General features: G+C 35.4%; 1 protein-coding gene across 1 annotated transcript in view; it reads left to right on the top strand.

The window, feature by feature from the left end:
* The first annotated feature begins 440 nt into the window (after positions 1-440).
* The window catches only part of LOC145611341 (RNA polymerase II C-terminal domain phosphatase-like 2), a 28,163-nt gene continuing 7,592 nt past the window's right edge, over positions 441-21,011 (top strand). Inside the window, exons 1-11 of the mRNA XM_081666659.1 lie at positions 441-1,333; positions 5,772-5,982; positions 9,969-10,126; positions 10,212-10,282; positions 10,409-10,514; positions 10,596-10,685; positions 10,912-11,047; positions 11,149-11,399; positions 11,544-11,598; positions 12,284-12,426; positions 12,730-12,783. Of these exons, the coding sequence (XP_081522785.1) occupies positions 584-1,333; positions 5,772-5,982; positions 9,969-10,126; positions 10,212-10,282; positions 10,409-10,514; positions 10,596-10,685; positions 10,912-11,047; positions 11,149-11,399; positions 11,544-11,598; positions 12,284-12,426; positions 12,730-12,783 (2,025 nt within the window). The 5' untranslated portion in view covers positions 441-583. The remainder of the gene's footprint in view (positions 1,334-5,771; positions 5,983-9,968; positions 10,127-10,211; positions 10,283-10,408; positions 10,515-10,595; positions 10,686-10,911; positions 11,048-11,148; positions 11,400-11,543; positions 11,599-12,283; positions 12,427-12,729; positions 12,784-21,011) is intronic.

Here is a 21,011-nt window from a genome sequence, read left to right on the forward strand (position 1 = left end):
ACTCCATTCGGGCCCCCTTCTAGTCCCTCCGGTTGGGACTGTGAATGCGAACTTTTTGGTTTTTTCAATCGGCCGAAATAACCATGAGCAGCTAAGACCGAGAATGTCAATCTTTCTTTCGAAAGAAGGGAGCACACGACACATTGACAGAAACCGTCAAGTGATAATTATTTCTACATTTAGTGAATTTGGGTGGTAGTAAAGTAATTTTTTTTTTTTTTTTTTTTAACAGGTAGCAATTGTGACACATGGTACTTTGACCGGTAGCAAACGTCAATTTTTCCTTTATTTTATAGCTCTTTTTGTTAAAAAAAAAAAAAAAAAAAATGTACACTCTTTCCTTCAATTCCCCAAAAACTAGCGAAATCCGAGTAAAGGTCATCGAGCCCTATATATATGTGATGCAAAATTCAATCCTCCATATTTTCAGACTCGCAACACACCCCTGAGAGAACTTACCCAGATTCTGGAATCAAACTTACAGTGGCGCTCAAATTTTCACAAACATTCTTCAATCATCCTTCAATTTAATTAGTCATTCAATCCCATAAATTAATTGAGTTTTCTGGGTATTAAAAAAAAAATGAGCAAATTAGGGTCGAAAATGGCGGTTTTTCATGGCGAAACGAGTTTGGGAGACTTAGAGGTAAAATCTATGGCAAAAGACTCGAAATTCCAATTTCCGAACAATGAAATTCGAATCCATCATATTTCGCCATCAAGCGAACGGTGTCATCCACTGTCACTTCTCCGTATCATTTCTCCCTTCTCTTTTCTCTGCAAACTCGAACCCTCCGATCAACAACAGCAGCAGCAACAAAGCCTCTTGAGTTTGCACGCTTCTTGCTTTTACGAGCTTAAATCTGCTGTTGTTTTGCTTAACAATGAGGAGATTCATCTTGTTGCAATGCCCAGTAAGCAGAAGAAGTTCCCTTGTTTCTGGGTTTACGCTGCGCCGGTTGGGCTTTATGTTTCGTGTTTAGGGATGTTGAATTTGCGGTGTTTGTCGATTGTATTCGATCTCGATGAAACCCTCATTGTTGCCAACACTATGAAGTCTTTTGAGGATCGGATTGATGCGTTGAAGAGTTGGTTATCCCGGGAGGGGGATCCGGTGAGGATTTCAGGGATGAATGGGGAGTTGAAGAGGTACGCTGATGATCGGGCGTTGCTTAAGCAGTATGCTGAGAATGATTGTGTTGTGGATGGTGGGAAGGTTTATAAGGCGCAATTTGAGGAGGTTGCTCCATTGTCGGAAAATCATGAGACTCTTGCCCGTCCTGTTGTTCGGTTGCCTGAGAAGCATCTTGTTCTTACTCGAATTAATCCCGAGGTGACTTAACTTGTTCTGCTTATAACTCACTATCTTAATTTATGTACTGTCTGTTTTACATATACATGTGATAGAGTATATAAATCGATTTGGTTGAGTTGGTTCTTTAACATGGTATCATACATGAGCTCATGAAGATTTTACTTTATCTTAAAGTGGTTGTTTGATATTAGGGCATAGGATTGCTATTTCGTGTTTCTAATTTGTTCGGTAGTTGTTCCTCACAAATTACCGGCATTCAATTTAGGATTCAAATGGAACTTTCTTGTGTAAGAGGATCATGGGAGTTTATGTAGTTCCCTGCATTGATACTTTATTTTGTAGGACAGTAAGATAACTCTAGGCATTTCAAATTTAGGCTGGGAGTTAAGATTACACGTATTGAGTCGACATGAGAAATAAAACAGATGGTTATGGTAAGGTGATTGGACACATCCTCCGGCTTTTAATAAGTTCTCCATTAACACTTTATGCACTATTCCGTAGTCACTTGACCTACTTTGACCAATGTTTGTGATTTATGCATAAAAAAAAATATAGTCTAGTAGGTATTTGTTGGAATTGCCTCGATGAATTAGATTATTAATTTACAATTGTTATAATTTCTACTTATTGATAATTAAAGATATTATTGGCCAAAGGTTTGGATCGACATATGTGCCTACGAGAAATGGATCACTAATTAAAAGATGGAGGGAGTACAATATAATGGGTTATTGTTGAGGAGATTATGTCTTTTTACGGGTAAGATCGTGCTGGATGTACATAGATGAGTGGTCTCTTACGATCATAGTTCTTGTGTATCTGATAATGATTGTTCTTTGTAAGCGAAATCTTAAGATTAAGGATATACTAATCATGTTGTACATTAGGTGATAAAGCCATGAAGGTTAGTTTCAGTTAGGAAAATTTGTCAATTACTACCGCGTATCAATGTCATTTTGAAAATTACTATCGCAAATTAAAAATCTTGTGAATTGTTATCGTAAAAAATTTAAAAAGAATTTACTACCAACCTCCCCTTTATACCATTAATGACGTCATCTTTTCCCCTTAACCCACGTTTAACCCTTGATTAACCAATTAAATGACAAAAAAAAAGAAAAATAAAATTCCTCTTAACCCATGGTTACCCTAGCTGAAGTATAACCCCTCTTTCCTTTCTTTTTCTCTATAGCTCCACATTGACCCTTTAACCTTTAACCACCATTGAAGACTACTCTACAAATTGGTGTCAAGATTGACTCATTTTTTTTTGCTATAAGTCATCTATTCTCTCATTTCTTCGTAAAATTATACTTGAGAGCATGGGCAATAACATCCTCATTCTCATCCTTTTATATACTCTATCTTTTATTCTTGTTTTGACACCTCATTTTCTCTTTCATATACCCCACTTTCCACTAACTTCATTCTCTTAACTATTTTTCATTCTCTATTTTCCCCACATCAATTAAGGATCCTCTGTTTGCCAAATTGGTGCATGTTTATGTTTTTTTTTTTTAAAATAATTCCCTTTTCTCTTCTCACGTGTCACCCACCCACACAATTCCGCCAAAAAATTGGCTCTTGAGCCAATGCTTCTTCATCCTCCATCTATAGAGGATTTACCTACATCCTCTTTGATTGAGGATCCTTCTAAAAGCTTCCACAACAATCCTCATCATCTAACTTCACAAAAAAATATAATAAGGATGAGGATTGTAGTCCCCATTGTGGGTGCTCTTGTAGGTGAGAATGTTTTTCAAGTTTAATATAAAGAATATATATCTAATTACTTGAATTACAACAACAATGTGAAATGGTGGTCTTGTAACATATGTGGCTGTGTGCTACTTTTGTGTAGTGATAAATATTAATTGTTTTATGGGATATTTGGTTTTACTATAGCCGTATTAAGGGATATTTAGATGTGGTAAAGGAATTTTGTTAAAGAAGTTTGATGCTTATGGTTGGAAGTTAACTAATCATAGAAAGGGGAAGCATTGAAGGGCAGTTGGGAAGCCCGAAAAAGCTTTCACAAATTCTTTTAAGGGATACTCCATCTATACGAGACTGTTTTAGAGGCGCATGTGGGTTTTTCTTGTAAAAAAGACATGAATATGATAATTTTTAAGAAAGGAAGCAATCCAAATGGGAGTGATCACCGCTGCTCATAAAGCTAAGATACACTGGGTGAAGGACATGTTGGCCACAAGAATAATTAACCCTTCAATCTTTCATTACCTCAAGTTGGTGAAGAAAATGGAATGGTCGTGGCACTTTTGTGTCAGAGTTAATAAGCGTATATTTAATCTTGGTTATAGATGAGTTGTTGCATGAATTGCATCAGTAGTTAGTATTTTATGAGCTAGATGTTAAAGTTGGGTATTTCAAGGATGCAAGATTGCCTTTTGGACACACAAAGGGCACTATGAATTTCTGGTCATCTAATTCGGTTTGACAAACGCCCCCACAACCTTTTGATCCTTAATGGATGGATTTTTTTTGCCCTTACTTAAATTTTCTTCTTGTGTTATTTAATGATTTCGTTGGTTAGGCATATCATGGTAAGCACATGGGGTTAGTTTTGACAGAAAATAGCTTATTTTTTTATATGACAAAATGTGATTTTAGGAAGGAGGAGGTGGCATACTCAGGACATGTATATCCGATAATGGTGTGACACTTGGTATGGAAAAAGGGGGATTTGGTTCCTGCAGTGGTATGCGTTTGGAGTCAAGAATAAGAGTAGTGTGGTATGGAGATGGAACTTATACTTAATGCCCTGTATATGGTTTTGTTAGGTAATGATTATTTTTCTTTTACTTAAGACCTAAAAGTCTGGTATGAGTCGTATCCTGTTCCCCCCACCCCCCGGGTTTCTTAAAACAATCGGGGTTTAAGGTATGGGTTTAAAAATTTAAATATCTTAAACAAACACTAGGTATTGGTTTTACCCTTTTTTAAACAATACCTCATACCTAAATTATTTGAACTAAACACCCCATGAAGGTGATGCTTTAATGGCCATTACTAAGCAACCTAAGACAACTAAGATGATTTTTTGGGCTCACCGAGTATTAGAGAAAGTTTATTAAGCAATATGCACAGATAGTAATCATTAACGAAAAAGTTGATAATTTTTAGGGGTTAAATGAGGCATGAGAGCCTTTGAAAGAGGATTTCCCGGAATAAATTTTGTGGTGGAATTGGAAGCTTTGGGTTATGGAGTAGGTGTTTGTGCCATGTTATGCAAGATAATAGGCCTATTGCTTTTTATGAAAAGTAAACAGCTTGGGCTAAGGGCTTAACCTAAATCCATATAAGAAAAAGAACTACGGTAATTTAGCCAACAATATAAAAGTTGAAGTGCTATATTTTAGGTTGTCATTTTGTGATCTGCATTGATTAACAAAGCTCGAAGTTTATAACCTAACAATAAGAAATTGGGACCAAATATGATAGTTTGGTACAATTACATATAAAGGTTTATTTTGAAATTTATATCAATCATACTTTATTTTATTTTATATTTAATAGCAACGTTGGAGATTTTGCTCTATTCACACAACCTCTTTTGACCGTTCTTTGTGATGTACTTTCTCCGTTTCTTTATAGTTACAACAGACACTTTATCACGGTATTTAGGAATAGTGGACCTCACATAATATAATACACTTAAAATGGGGTTAATTGGTTAATCATTTGGGCCATGTTCTTTAAATATAAAGGTAATAGTACAATTTTCACCATAAAAACCTAACTTTTATAGTGTGTTGCAACTATTGTGACATTTCCATTGTAGGGAAGTGTTGCAACTATAAAGAAACGGAGGAATTATATGTTAGGACAAACATAGTCATGTGGGGTCTTGTTGGATTCGTCTTGATATTCACTTCTAAAATATTAACTTTCCATAATATTTTACTTTAGTAAATTTGAAGATATTAACTAATGGTATTAAAGTGTGGGTGAGATAGAATTTGGGTCATTAGTAACATCTCATGGAGTGGTTGGGAAGCTTTGGAGAAGAAGATTTTGGGAGATATTTTATTTTGGATTCATAAAAGACTTAGCATGAAAGATAAAGCTCATCAAGGGAGCATCACAGTTTAGCACCCAGCGTTTTTTTGAAATCAATTTGCTTGCTTGGCATTTGGATCTTGGGATAGAGAAAGATGGAATTAAAAAAAAAAATTGAAATAGTTTTAAGGTCTGTATGGGATTGTGTAGTTCACTGTGCTTCTGCTTTGGGCTATTTTATGGGGCTAATCTGGGGTTCTCTTTTAATGATATATAGTAGCACATAACATTTTGTTTTCCTTCATTTTATTTTTTATGACCCTTCATGTTTTCATTATTTACCTTTTTAAGACTAAATCTTTTATATAGAAGAAATTGAAACTAAACCATTGATAATAAGCAGAACCTCTGATCAACCATTTTCTATGGGCAGAATCGTGATACCAGTGTTCTTGTGCGGTTACGACCTGCATGGGAGGACTTGAGAAGTTATTTGACAGCAAAAGGGCGCAAAAGATTTGAAGTATTTGTCTGTACCATGGCTGAGAGAGATTATGCTTTAGAGATGTGGAGGCTTCTTGACCCTGAAGCAAACCTAATTAATTCAAAACAACTTCTTAATCGGGTTGTATGTGTGAAGTCAGGTAAGCAGGATTTCATTATCATTCTCTCATAGGCTCAGATATTCATCTTGATATTTCTGTAATTTATGCTTATGCAACTGAAAGTAGCTAATGATGCTAAATAGTTGCATCGTAAGGGGATTGGGTTGGTCAATTATAACATATAAGGGCGAAGGGTTCGAAATGACAACAAAATTGATAGCCATGCGAAAGATGCTAATATATATCTTCAAGTAACTTCAAATTTTGATAGCCTTTCCAAGACGTCGGGTATTCATTTGTGATATTGAAAGGTAGTTGTTAAAATGCCTATTTTTGATCCATGAGCATTAGTTTTTTCTTTCTTTATACGTCTTTCGTCATTTAAGTTAAAGCCCATTTCCCTGAATTTCTTCTTTATATATTAAAGCCCCATTTCTCATTTGGAATGGGGCTATCATCCACTAACTTCTTTTTTTAATACACTTTCAATCAACAGAACCCTTTAACCCCATTAAATTCTCTCTTACTTATTAAAAAACAATAAATTGTTAATCAACAATTTTATTTGATAGAAAGGAGCATATCTTATTAAGGCTACCCATTTATTGCAAATGGGCAACTATCTATCAACAATGCCGCACTTCTATTCCTTTCCTAAAACCATGCCCAAGGTAAGTTAGACTTTTATTTAGGGACCGAGGGAGTGTATGAATATAATGAATAATTTTGGCCCCTGTTCATGTTGCTTATTATTCTAAAATCTACTTGCCAGGAAGAGTACAATTAACAAATAACATACTCTCTCCATTTATTTTCTCCTACCAACCCAACTTATTGTTAAATTAGCTAACTAAAAAAAATAAAAAAAAGGTGGGTAAAGTAAGAGAGGAGTGAACACTGGGTGTTAGTAAGAACAAGGTGGATAAGAGTGGTAAAAGAGGGGTGGGGGGGTGGGGGGTTATAGGTATGCTAAAGGTAGAAAGCAATAAACAAAGGGAGTATTTGTGTTGCCATTAATAATATAAATAATTATGTGACTTTGAACTTTTTAATAAATTGTGTTACCATTAAACGAGTATATAGTGAATAATTTTGGCCCCTGTTCATGCTGCTTATTATTCTAAAATCTACTTGTCAGAAAAAGTATAATGAATAATTTTATTATACTTTTATAGGATATGATACTTAAGAACGTTTTATATTACATCCTTTAAAGGAAAGGATGTTTGTCCTAGAAACAAGAAATATACGCTAAAGTATCATAACTCATCTGTTTTCTTTTTGAAAGAAATCATAACTCATCTGTTGATTATACTCTGGATATGTAAGACTGGCCTGGATATTGGACAGGTAGAATATTTGGTAACAACATCAATTTTGATTCCGATTTCTATAACAACATCAATTTCTTTTTAAAACAAAACAATTTTTCTTCTGATATTCAATGTTATAACGTTTTTCCTAAATTTCTTAGTGGTCACCAGCAATTGTCTGAATAAGCAATTAATAGTTGCTAAAAAATGAAATTATTAATTATATACTATGTCAAAAAGCTATTGCACACAAAACGAAATGGGAAGTAAAGGTGCTGTATTGGATGTCTTTTTGCTGCTTTTAAGTTTTTTGAAGACTAATTTTATAGAAAGCTGTTTTGTTTCCCATGTAAGCATAACCTGCCCACTTTAAGAAATAAAAGTTCCTTCACTTTGGTATCTTTGCTTTTCAGTAATTTGGTCCGGATAGTGAAGCCTAGGTTTTCTTCAGGAAGAAATTCCCAAAATAAGAGGCTATTAAATAATATCGTAAGATAGCTGAAACAAAGGACAAGCTAAAAAGTTCCTTCAGTTGAGTATCTTTACTTATTTTTTCAATTTTACTGGATAAGAAGATTATTATAATTTAACCAGCACAGAAACAAGTACAAAGGAGAGGACAAGCTGTCATTAAACTGAATCAGAAATCAAATTTTCAAACCAACCCAGTTTCTGTAAGTCTTTTCATTAGAAACAATAATTTTCGGACCCAATTGTCTTCTGCTCAAACTAAACATTCCACAAAATCCTCATTACAGCATTGCACCAATGCAACATCTTCTTTTTTGCTTAATTCTTCCAACCCCATAGAGTAAATCTTGCAGCAAATTCATAATTTTCAAAGAACATACTTAAGTTTCTTTAAGCAAAGTGAAAGCCTTCTCAATTGTTAACTTGCCACCTCATAATGAAGGAAAATATGTGAACAAGACTATTTGTTGTGTCGATGAAGCATGTAGACGTAAGGTGATAGGCCACGCCTTCCCTGGATTGTGCTTTACCAACATCTACATAAAGCTCTCGCCTTAGAGGTTCCTTTGCCTTCTAGATGATATTAGCTATAGGAAATGCTGGATACTTGGGGGTGCAGTTAAGCAACAAAGAAAGGACTTACAAGAAAAAATCTCTATAGAACTTTCCATTCACACTCTAGAATCTTCCATGTTAATTAACTGTATAAACTAAGAGTCACACTTAGAATCTAGCTCTTTTATTTCTTTATCATGGGTTGGTCTTAGGAAATTTTAATCTCATGCGTTGCTGCCCAAGAAACCACACACAAGAATCACGTTGAGTAGATAATCAGAATATATTGTGAAAATGAGCACAAAAAAGGCAGCTCTCTTTCCTAATAATCCGTTCAAAAATAAATTTGCCGATTATCCCGTTAGTCAACCTTAAAGAGGAGATAAAGAAAATGGAAACTTGTGGAGCATATTCGTTGCACATTATGAGTGGGGATTAACTTTTGGGAGATTCTACATGGTGTCCTTCAAATTAGAAATTTTATTTGGAAGAACATTTTTTTTGGTATTCTATGTAGTCGCATTAGGGAATGGCTAAATTAATTATAGTGGCCGAATTTTATAAAAAGACAAACCACCATCACTACCCCCTCACCCTCAACAACAGCCACCGCCTAACATCACTGAGTCGCAGATAGTAGAAGCCCGCAATGACCCACCATCGCAGGCTGTGATGGGACAGCAACAGCAACAGCACCACCTCCACCTTCACCCCACCTTCGGGGTTGGATTTTCGTAGGGGGTGGGACCGTGGGTGTTTGGTCAGATTTTCGAAGGAGAATGCTGTGTGGGTTGGATTTTCGAAGGGAGTGGCCGGTGTGAGTTGAATTTCCGAAGGGAGTGGGTGGTGTGTTCAAATTTATGAAGGAAAGGGGCTGTTTGGGTCGGGATTTTTGAAGGCAGTAGTGGTGTGGGTCTAGTAAAGGGGTGGCAGTATCTGGGCTAGGGTGGCACTGGTGATGGTGGCTGGACAAAAGGGGGTGGGTGCATGGTGTTTGGTGTTGGGTTGAAGAGAGGGGGAAGGTTAGCTTTTGGAGGGTTAGTAAAATTATTCAGTTTAAGTACAGGTTTTAACCCATTTAAGCTTAGGTTAGTCTAGGCCACTATAATCAATTTTTCCATTCCCTAATACCACTACATAGAATACCAAAAAAATTGGTCTTTCACATCAGTGTTTGAAAAAGCGCGCCTAGGAGCTGACGCGGAAGGCAATCAGGGGGTGAAGCGTTTTTGGTAGGCGCACCAAAAGCGCACGAGGTGCACCCGAGGCGCACATGAAGCAAACATCAGCCGAAATTTTTAAACTGGCCATATAGCGCGCCTCATTTCAAAGAGGCGCAATGAGGTGCACCTAGGCGCAGAAGAACCCCTCTCGCCTTGAGCTTTTTTATACATTGTTTCACTTAGAATATATTGTTTATCTGAAACTATATGGAGTAGATTTGATTGTGAAGCCCTCTATTTAATTAATGTTAACCTATTGATCTCTTTACTAAGGACGACAAACACAGAGGTAATGATGCAAAGGTCCTCATCACGCATTGTCAAAGTATAGAGTGATAGTAAAATTTCCTGTTTAATTACAGCTCTCCATCCTAATAATCCCTCTACCTATGCACATCCACTTTTTACATCCTCGAAAGATTATAAAGATCTCTCTTAATCCTTGTTCTTGTAAGCTTTGCAGGATCAAGAAAGTCGTTGCTGCACGTTTTTCAGGATGGTGTTTGTCATCCTAATATGGCAATGGTGATTGATGATCGGTTGAAGGTATGGGAGGATAAGGATCAGCCACGTGTACATGTGGTTCCTGCATTCACCCCATACTATGCTCCCCAAGCCGAGGTACAAAATTAATTTTGCGGCACAGTGTTGAATCCTACCATTACGTGAGACTAATTATAAATAATTATTTTTCTTTGTTCAATAGACAGCAAATGCTGTTCCAGTCCTATGTGTAGCCAGAAATGTTGCATGCAATGTAAGGGGAGGCTTTTTCAAGTAAGAGTTAAATCAGAATAAATATATAATTATGCTTTCAAGGAGTGCCCCACTTATATGAACTCCTTCACAGTTCCATCATATATTTATTTATTCCCTGTTGATGTGTGCTCTGATTTTTGCTAGAGAATTTGATGAGAACTTTTTGAGAAAAATCTTCGAGCTATTTTATGAAGATGAGATGTCAAATATACCTTCTCCTCCAGATGTGAGCAATTATTTAATTTCAGAGGTATGAATTAGTTGCTTGTACCATCATGTTGGTGAGAATTGCATATGCTTTTGGCCAAAGTTGAACCATGTGTACTTTCAGGAGACAGGATTTATTGCAAATGGAAATACAAGCGCTCCCATGAGTGAAGGCATTTCTGGTGCAGAAGTTGAACAGAGACTACCGCAATTGGTAAGTCTGTCCTGCTCTACAAGCAAAAAAGTTTATTTTTTTAATTCTTTAGTTGATGTATGTTACAATGCAACCATTCAGCTCATCTTTCTAAGATAAATTTTGTTTTTGTCATTTTTTCTATTCATCATAGAATAGTGTGATGTTGTTTCAAAAAAAAAAAAAAAATAAATAAAAAGAATATTGTGATGTTTTTTTCATGACAGTTTCTTCATTTTTTTCTTAGGATGAGAAACTTGCTGTGGATTCAGATACTTATTTAGCAAATAATATTCCTGACTTGAGATCTGAAGCACCACAGCAGCCAATCCCTTCTGTTTCGGGTGTTGCTAATCCTTTGAGAATGACTATGCCTTCACAAAGTATAAAAGCTTTTTCCTTCTATTTGGTTTTATTCTATTGAAATTAGAAATTAGTTTTGATCTTTTATTATATTCTCTTCCCTCTGCTGTTTACATTCTAGAGGGTTTGCTTGGGGTACCGGCTAGAAAAGATATAAGAAGTTTGTCAGGTGATCCCCCAATTCTTAAATTACCTGCTCAATCATCACAAGGTGGTTGGTTGGTTGAAGAGGATGGGAATAGGGGTCTATTGAGCAACCGAGGAATTGTGCCTGCTCAAGATTTTGATATTAAAGTTGATAAACAAAGAGCTTATGCAGGTCATCCTGGTCACAGCACAGCACTTCCTGTTTCTTCGGCCCAGCTTTCCAGGGTGAGGACTGATGTGGTTTTATCTCAAGTTATCCAATTTTTTATGATTGCTCAATTCATCATTTGTTAATCTGCTTTCTGATTACTTTTAAGGTTTCTACATTCGCTTCTCTTGTAGTGATATATTAGTTCTTACTGGCTGCAGGCGAATGCTGGACAGGAATTTTCAAAACAAAATCTACCTGCTAGTGAGACAGCTGGTATGTCAATATAGTCTTTCTAATTATTTATTTGGTTTCACTTGATGGAAGGTATTCTTTTCTATTAGAAGTAAGTTTGTGTTAGACTTTGTTCTTTTCACCTTCAAAAATAGTTAAAGGAATTAAGTTCTGGGATAATAGGTACCCAACTTCAATTCGCAATAAAAACAAGCTAATCTGATCTAGAATAAGAAGGGGGCTTACTGTGAGCAACAAGTGTTACTGTGTATGCTTGCGCACATGAGTAGCATATGTTACTGTGTATGTGCGTGCGCACGTGTGTTGCTGTTTAATTATTGTGCTTTCATGATGACATTGGAAACATGGTAGAGGTTTAGATGCTAAATTAGGATGATGAAAACTTGAGGTGATCAACTTATTTTTGTTCCATAATCATTATAGCAGGTAGAGTTTCAAAAATTCAAACTTTCCAACAACATTTGACATAGATATCTGTAGTTATTTTCTAAGTAAACATAGTAAAATTAAATATTTTGAAAGCATGTGTCAAGATGAATCTAACTAGATCCCACATTTCTTAAGTATAAATCATTATAGATGGTCAAAGGGGAGTGTGTGAATTAAGTAAAAGCCCAAATGTTGTAATGCTTTGAACATCAAATTATTTGATGGCTTTGGACAATGTATAGTATCTGACCATAAGTGCTCTTTTTAACCTGAACAGGTGTTCCTGAAATTGCTAATATTCAGTGTCCAGCTTCTACCACTAACAAAGAAACACTAGCTGATGCTGTTAAAGTAAATACATTGCCTTCCAGCTTATCAATCAGTGTGCTGCAAGAAATTGGTCGAAGATGTTGTTCAAAGGTATGTGAAATGAAATCAGTTTTTAGTAACTTTGTCAGTATTAGTATTTCGTTGAAACAGGTCCAAAGCCATCAAATACTTTTGCTGTCCAATCTTATATACTTTCTTATGATCACTTATGATAAAATAGTATCTGATCTAAAGTATTTCGTTGTATCTGATACTATTTGAACATGTGCTATCAAGTATGTTCAAATAGTTGGGAGTTCTTTATAGCCTTTATGTTCAAACAGTATCTGATCAAAAGTATTTCGTTGTAACATGTCCAAAGCCATCAAATCTTATATACTTTCTTTAATGCAGGTTGAGTTCAAGCCGATTCTCAGCACAAGTAAGGATTTGCAGTTTTCTGTTGAGGTTAGTATATTGCTTTGGTAATGATGTTATTATAGCAATAAGTAACATTGTAATTGATGTTTTTTTACTATATGAACTGCTCAACATGGAATTTGGTCAAAGTTCACCAGTATAGTTAAAATATGGCAATTTATCTTGAAAATTTAAGGCCTTGTACACTTTGTATACTTGAAAATAACTTCCTAACTTTTGGTAAAAATTACTTTCAAAAAGCAAAAGTCCATAATAAAATTCAGTTAGCAAAATAAGTAGATATTTTTTTTTAGCTATGTCATTTGATTAGTAGATATTAGTTTAGCAAAGCCGCTACTCCAAAAACATTTTCATTTTATATTTAAATTGAAGTTTTTATTGTTTAATGATTCTTAAATATAAAAATTAATAACATTATGGCGATAGTGATAAACTGAACTATTTGTTAGAATTAGTGGAAGCAAAAAGGCTGATACATGTGTTAAAGACGCCATGAGCTAATGAAGGGTGTGATGTATTAAACATAATTGCTATCAAATTTCTACGTGGAAAATCCTCACCCCACCCTCCAACAATAACCCACCAATGTCACTTATCAATTTACAATTATTACCAATCCTCACAAGAGTCACAACACTTGAATTATCACCCAAATCTTTGAAGAACTCCAATATAGGAACGTAAGGGTGTTTGTAATCTCTCACAGTATGTTTGAATAGGAAAATTTGGAGAAAAAGAGTGGGAAGGGGAAATGGAGTAGTATAATGTCCTTATTTGGATAAGACATAAGGAAAGGAAAAGGAAAAGAAAAGGAAATAATCTCCATTAATAAACCAAACCCCTCTGTTAAAGCTTTGGAAGGAAAATGGAAGGTAACTCTCTCCTTCCCTTCACCTCCCATTCTCCTTTCTCTTTTTGCTTCCCTTCCATTTCTCTTCGCTATTGTTATCCAAATATAGTGTCATTGTTGTTGAACATTGTGATTAATTGAAACCAATGATTCCTTTATAAGGAATATGAAATTCTACCCTTCTCCAAGTTGCAAGCTATGTTACTTGGACTCGGCATTTTTGCCGCCAAACGCGCGTGGACACGATGCGTATGGGATTCGGGCACGAAATTCATGTCTAATTCGTCAATTTCTCCTCGGATTCGGCAGAAACCTTAATCCCCAAATTAAACAAAAATGAACAAGTAAAATGTAATAAAACTATAGGATCTTCACTCGTGGGCCTCTGGCGAGCCAAACGCCATATCTGATTCTGCAGCGAGGGTGACGGTGAAAAGTGACGCCATTGAAGAGCAGGGAGTTTTTTAGGTGTAGAACAAGATACGAAGAGAGAGACAAGAAAAAGAAAAGAAAACGTTTTACGAGTACCTATTTTTTTTTTGTTTTGTTTAACATCTCTCTTTTAATTCATGTGACTCTTTATACATCCTATTTTTATTCAAGTGGACTTTAAAATTGGGCTTCCTTATGATACTATATATATACATACATATATATATATATATATATATATATATATATATATATATATATATATATATATATATATATATATATATATATATATATATATATAGGCTCTCGTGAGAATTTTTCTTATGTGAGAACACTCTTTATGTTCTAAATTTTAACTCGTATGTTCTAAATTTTAAATATGATGTTCTAAACTTTTCCTTAGGTGTTCTAAATTAGATGAAATGTTCTAATTTAGTATTCACATGTTCTAAACCATAAATTAGTTAAGTTTGATGTCATAAATTTTAAATAACTTGTTCCAAAATTTTAACCTATATGTTCTAAAATTTAAAATCTGTGTTCTAAGATTTTTAATTATATGTTCCAGTTTTTAAAGTGTATGTTCTATTTTTTTAAACGTATGTTCTAAATTCTTTACTCACACTTTCTATATTCTATATCAGTTTGTTCTAAATTTTTATTCACATGTTCATAATCTTAAATCAGATGTTCTAAATTTTACTCGTATGTTTAAAATTTCATAAAGCAGATTCTATAAATTTTTAATCACTTGTTCAAATTCTTAAATTAGATGTTCTTAACATATTACTCACACAAATGTTCTAAATTATTACTCATATGTTCAGAATTTTAGTTCGAGTCATATGTTCTAAATTTTAACCTTGCATGTTCTAAATTTTTACTCACATGTTCTAAATTTTTATTCATATGTTCAGAATTAGTTTGAGTTACATGTTCTAAATTTTAACTCGCATGTTATAAATTTTTACTCATATGTTTTAAATTTTTACTCACATGTTCTTAATTTTAAATCAGTTCTCACATAAGTATGAATTCTCACATATGAAGCTTCATATATATATATATGAGTAAAAATTTAGAACATGTGACTGAAATTAAAATTTTGAACATTTTTTTTTTTTAAAGCACGTTAGGATCGGATCTTATTAATCAAACCAAATCGAGTTCCGCCAAGGCTATTATACCTTGGGGGAAAGAGTTAGAAAGTAAATGCTCCGATCCACTAGGAGGAGGTAATCTAGCAGCAAAATGTGCTACGGCATTACCACAACGCTTAACATGGTTATAACTAAAGCTAACAAGTTTTTTCCCAGCTTCTTTAATATCCTCAATGACAAGATCAAAAGGAGAACGACCAGCACACACCTGATTGACAGCATTTACCACGGCCAGGGCATCACCTTCCAACTCAACCTTGCTAAATTCGAGCTGCAGAGCTAACAGAAGCCCCCACCTTGCAGCCATGGCTTCTGTGAGCTTGACAGAAAAGTCCCCCTCACACTTCATCACCCCCACAGCAATGAGATTACCTTCCCCATCACGAATTACAGCTCCTAAACCCACACTAACCCCTGCAATACAAGCTGCATCAGTGTTCACCTTCACCCCCCCCCCCCCCCCCCCCCCCCCGCAGCAGGAAGCTGCCAATTGCTCCTAGACGCTACACCACCACCCCGAGCACACATCTCCAGGGAGAGTTGAACACCACAGAGTTGCGGAAAGACCACGCAGCCCAAGCCACTGCAGAAAAGGTCAGCAGCTCGTCCTTGGTGATTTTAGCACTCATCCATAATAATACCTCCCTGAAGGAAGACATAGGGGCATCCATCAAAACATTACGCAAAGGGTAAGGTTCCCAAATCTGGCTCACATTCGGACATCCAAAAATAGTATGACATATAGACTCTTGAGCACTATGGCAGATTTCACATTCACCACTCTCTCTTACATGTCTGTCACTCAGTCTCTTCAAAGTTGCTAATGAACCAGAACAAGCACGCCAAAGAAACTGGTTTAACTTTGGAGTCCCCTTCATTCCCCACACAAGTTTCCAGACTTCATTATTATTTCCACCCAACTGCAGCTCCCATCCTCTAATATGCCCCAATCTACCCAGCCAATACCCCGATTTGGTGGACTAAATTCCATCAGATGACGGCCACCAAAATCTGCTGTCCACCGGGAATCTCAGACTGATTGGAATTCCAGCAATACGTCTCACATCATCAGCATAAAAGTGAGAATTAATCATTGCCAAGTCCCACTCCCCTGTACTCTTATCAATCAATTCAGCTACCATAAGATCAGCAGGACTCTCGGTATTTGGGGTTGGCACCACAGAAGTACTCTCACCAGGCAGCCAAGCCTCATCCCACACCTTGATACTTTCACCATCTCCAACACGCCACTTCAGTTCCTCAAGGAGGAGGGATTTGGCACCCCAAATGCTGCGCCATACAAAGCTTGAATCATGGCCTCTACGAGCCGAAGTGAAGTCACTATGCTTGAAATACTTTGCTTTTAAAACCTGATGCACCAAGGAATTCATGTTGGTAATTAGCCTCCACCCTTGCTTAGCAAGCAAGGCTTGGTTAAACACTTTTAAATCCCGAAAGCCCATTCCCCCCATCGATTTTGGAAGGCATAACTTTTCCCAGCTTATCCAATGCATCTTACGAGATGTTCCATCCACACCCCACCAAAATCGAGCAAGCAAAGAGTGAACACTATCAAGAATAGCATCCGAAATCTTAAACAAACCCATCATATAAGTCGGGATGGCCTAAGCTACCGACTTAATGAGCACTTCCTTGCCCGCTTGTGAGAGAAGTTTGTCCTTCCAACCCAACATTATCTTCCATATTCTGTCTTTCAAGCATGAGAACACCATTTTTTTTATCTTCCTATAATCGTTGGCAAGCCCAAATACTTCTCGTGTCTAACAACTCCTTTGACCCAACACATTGAGGATATCTCTTCTTCTTGAGGCATCAACATTTTGCTAAAGGTTGCTTCAGATTTCTCAAAATATATTTTTTGCCCTGATGCTCCTTCGTATATGCTAATGATACTAGCAATTTTAGAGCAATCTTGAAGCGTAGCTCTAGCAAAAAGAATACTATCATCCGCGAAAAAAAGATGGGATATATGCGGACCCCTCTACAAACCATAACACCATGAATCTGCTTCTCTTTTGCCACCTTGCACAAGAGGTTGGAGATATTGGGTCTCCCTGTCTCATTCCCCTTTCTCATTCCCCTTTCTGGAATAACACACCCATCAGTTTCCCCATTCCATTTGAAAGAGTAGCTCACACTCGACAAACAATGCATCACTTTCTTTATCCATTCTGCCGACAACCCGAATCTCTTCATCACTGCCTCCAAAAAAGACCACTCAACCCGATCATACGCTTTGCTCATATCCAGCTTGAGAGCCATCGTATCTATTTTTCCTTCCCTTTTCCTCTTCATACCATGAAAAATCTCGAAAGCTACAATGGCATTGTCCGTTATCAATGGCTTTGTCTGGTGATGGGAGATAATTTTCGGCAAAATTTTCTTAAATTTTCTTGAGTCTGTTTGCAAGCATTTTTGAGATCAACTTGTACACAACATTACATAGGCTGATAGGGCGAAACTCATTCATCTTCCTTGGCTCATCACATTTCGGGATTAGCACAACACATGTTTTATTAATATCAGAAAGATTACGATCATTATTCCATCAATCTTTAATAAAATTTACAATATCAGGACCCACAATATGCCAGAATTTTTGATAAAAAAGGGCATGCATACCATCAATTCCGGAGGCTTTATTCGGGTGCATGTGTGAAAGAGCATCAAAGATCTCCTCTTCCGATGGCTCACCCAGTAAACACTGGTTCATTTCATCAGTCATAAGGCACTCAATTCCCTCTAGAGCATCATCAAAATTTGTGGGAAAGGTGGAAGAAAAAATATCCGAAAAATAATCTGATATGATTCTTTTTAGATCAAGTTCGTCTTCAAACAGCACGCCATTTTCATCTTCCAAATGCACAAATGTGATTTCTTCGATGTTTATAGCTTGCCTTATGGTGGAAATAAGATGTATTTTTATCCCCATCTTTCAACTCGTTTGCTCGGGCCCTCGCATGCTAATATGATTCCTCAAACTTGTGAAGCTCATCCAACTCTGCTACTATCTCCTTACATTTATTTAGCATAGTAGCATCAGCCACCCTCTTCTGCCATTCACCCAATTCCTCTTCTTTTTCATTTATTTTCCTCTTCGTATCACCAAAGGAACTAGCAGCCCATGTTGATAATGATGATCCACACCTCGCAATTCTTGCGCTAACATCAAGACCAGCACTTCCCTCCCAGGCATCCTTAACCACTTTTTGGCAGTCGGCCTTAGCAAGCCACATAGCTTCGAAGTGGAACTTTTTCCTTCCTTTCCTCTGCCTATTATTCCCCTCTATTTGGAGCATAATAGGTGCATGATCAGACAAGTATAAAGGGAGGTGTCGAACAGAAAATTGAGGAAATAAATTGCACCAGTCATCACAGCCCAAGAAGTGATTGAGTCTCTCCCTTATCAGAACCTCTCTGCCAAGTGAATTTGCACCCTCTATAACCCAAGTCGTTTAAGGCACACACTTCCACCGCGTCCCGGAACAATTTAATCTCCCTGTCACTCCTAGTAACACCACCATTTTTCTCTTCACACAAAATTTCATTAAAATCGCCAAAGAAGACCATAGGAATATGAATGGATTCCCGAAGCGATTTCATGAGTAATAATTTAGAACATTTGTGTGAGTAATAAGTTTAGAACATCTAATTTAAGTAAAGAGTTTTTCTTATGTGAGAATTTTTCTTATGTGAAAACACTCTTTATGCTCAAATTTTTTACTCGTATGTTCTAAATTTTAAATCTGATGTTCTAAACTTTTCCATAGGTATTCTAAATTAAATCAAATGTTCTAATTTAGTACTCACATGTTCTAAACCATAAATTAGTTAAGTTTGATATCATAAATTTTAAATAACTTGTTCCAAAATTTTAGCTTATATGTTCTAAATTTTAAAACGTGTGTTCTAAGATTTTTAATTATATGTTCCAGATTTTAAAGCGTATGTTCTATTTTTTTACTCGTATATTCTAAATTTTTTACTCACACTTTGTATATTTTATATCAATTTGTTCTAAATTTTTATTCACGTGTTCATAATCTTAAATCAGATGTTCTAAATTTTACTCGTATGTTTAAATTTTTATAAAGCAGATTTTATAAAATTTTAATCACTTGTTCTAATTCTTAAATTAGATGTTCTAAACATATTACTCACACATATGTTCTTAATTATTACTCATATGTTCAAAATTTTAATTTGAATCACATGTTTTAAATTTTAACTCGTATGTTTTGATTTTTCACTCACATGTTCTAAATTTTAGATCAGTTCTCATATAAGTATAAATTTTACTTATGGACGTATTCTTACTAGATCCCTCCCCTATATATATATATATATACACGTGTTCCCGCACCTGTGTCCAAATTTTGGATTGAGTCCCCGAGTCCCAAAATATTGGACTTTGCCGAATTGGACGCGTGTCCGTGTCCGACATCCACATAGGTTGCAAATATTTTAAACACTAAACTAGATCTTGAAAACTACCTTCATTTTCATTAGTAGCAACACAACCAAGGTTAACTATAAGAATCTTCATGAAACACCGCTACCTTTTTACTGTCTCTATGTCTTTTTGATGTACCTAGGAAGAATATTAAAGAAATCAAGGTACATGGGACCTTTGAGGGTATAAATAACTAGCGAGTAAGGATAATTGGATAAAAAGATGGTTAAAAAATTTGAAATTGGAAGAGTTTTGGTGGGTAATAATAATCGTACTTATTAAAATTTGATGACAATCTGAATACTTTTTTTTTAAAAAAAAAATATAAATCATAATTTTTTTTTGTATAATTAATATTGCAATTAAAATATCACAAGTTATGAATTACCAATATTTTTAAAAACAATATATTTGGAAGGAAAAGGCTAGATTTATCTAACAAAATCCTACTTGACTATGTTTTGAATCATAGGAAAGCGTTTAAGTACAAGATTTCATTTGCCTTAAAATCTCTCTCAAGATTTCAAATGGCACAAACAAATGAAAATGGGGGGGGGGGGGGGGAGTAATAATAGAATTTATAAATATTTTTATCCCTTTTATTTAATTAATGAAAAAAGTTAACAATGATAATTGTTGTAATATAGTCTTTTTTTTTTTTTTTTTTTTTTTTTTTTTTTTTTTTTTAAATTACTTTGTTGTTGATGTTAAGCAAGTTCTTAATTTCTCAGAAGTCTAAATCATAACTATTAAAGTCATAGTAAACACCAAAAAAAGACTGAAAAGGAAAATCGGAACAATTAAAAGGATTTGAGAGTGTATTAATTTACCCTTACCCACCATTCATCACTAATCATTGAATTGACCATGAAGGGACCCAATCATGATACAATTTTCTTGAAAATGTACTATAAAAGATATTAGGAAAAGCAATTACTGTCACAAAAATTCATTTCTACCGAAATCATTCTAGTAACAAACTAACAATCAACTATCATAAAAGATTATATATACTAACTTAATTTTTTTTAAGTTGCATCACTTTGCTAATTGCGGATTCGTAGGCAATTTTTGTAGATGAGAGAGAATAAAATAAATGAATCCATGTAATAGGAGAGAGATAGAGAGAGTTTAATAACCGAAAAGGAAAGTGGTGTAACTAATTTGAAACTTCCGTATTAAGAAAGTGATGAAACGGAGGAAGTATATACATTAAGACCTCTTTCCTACGTGCTAAAATTCTTGCTAGATGTCATCATTTCACATATAAGACCTCTTTCCTCTAGGCTAAAATTCTTGCTAGATGTCATCATTTCACAATCTTAGCCTTTCAAGA

Source organism: Chenopodium album, chromosome 24 (genome assembly GCF_948465745.1).
Source record: "Chenopodium album chromosome 24, dcCheAlbu1.1, whole genome shotgun sequence".
Classification (NCBI taxonomy): Eukaryota; Viridiplantae; Streptophyta; class Magnoliopsida; order Caryophyllales; family Amaranthaceae; genus Chenopodium; species Chenopodium album.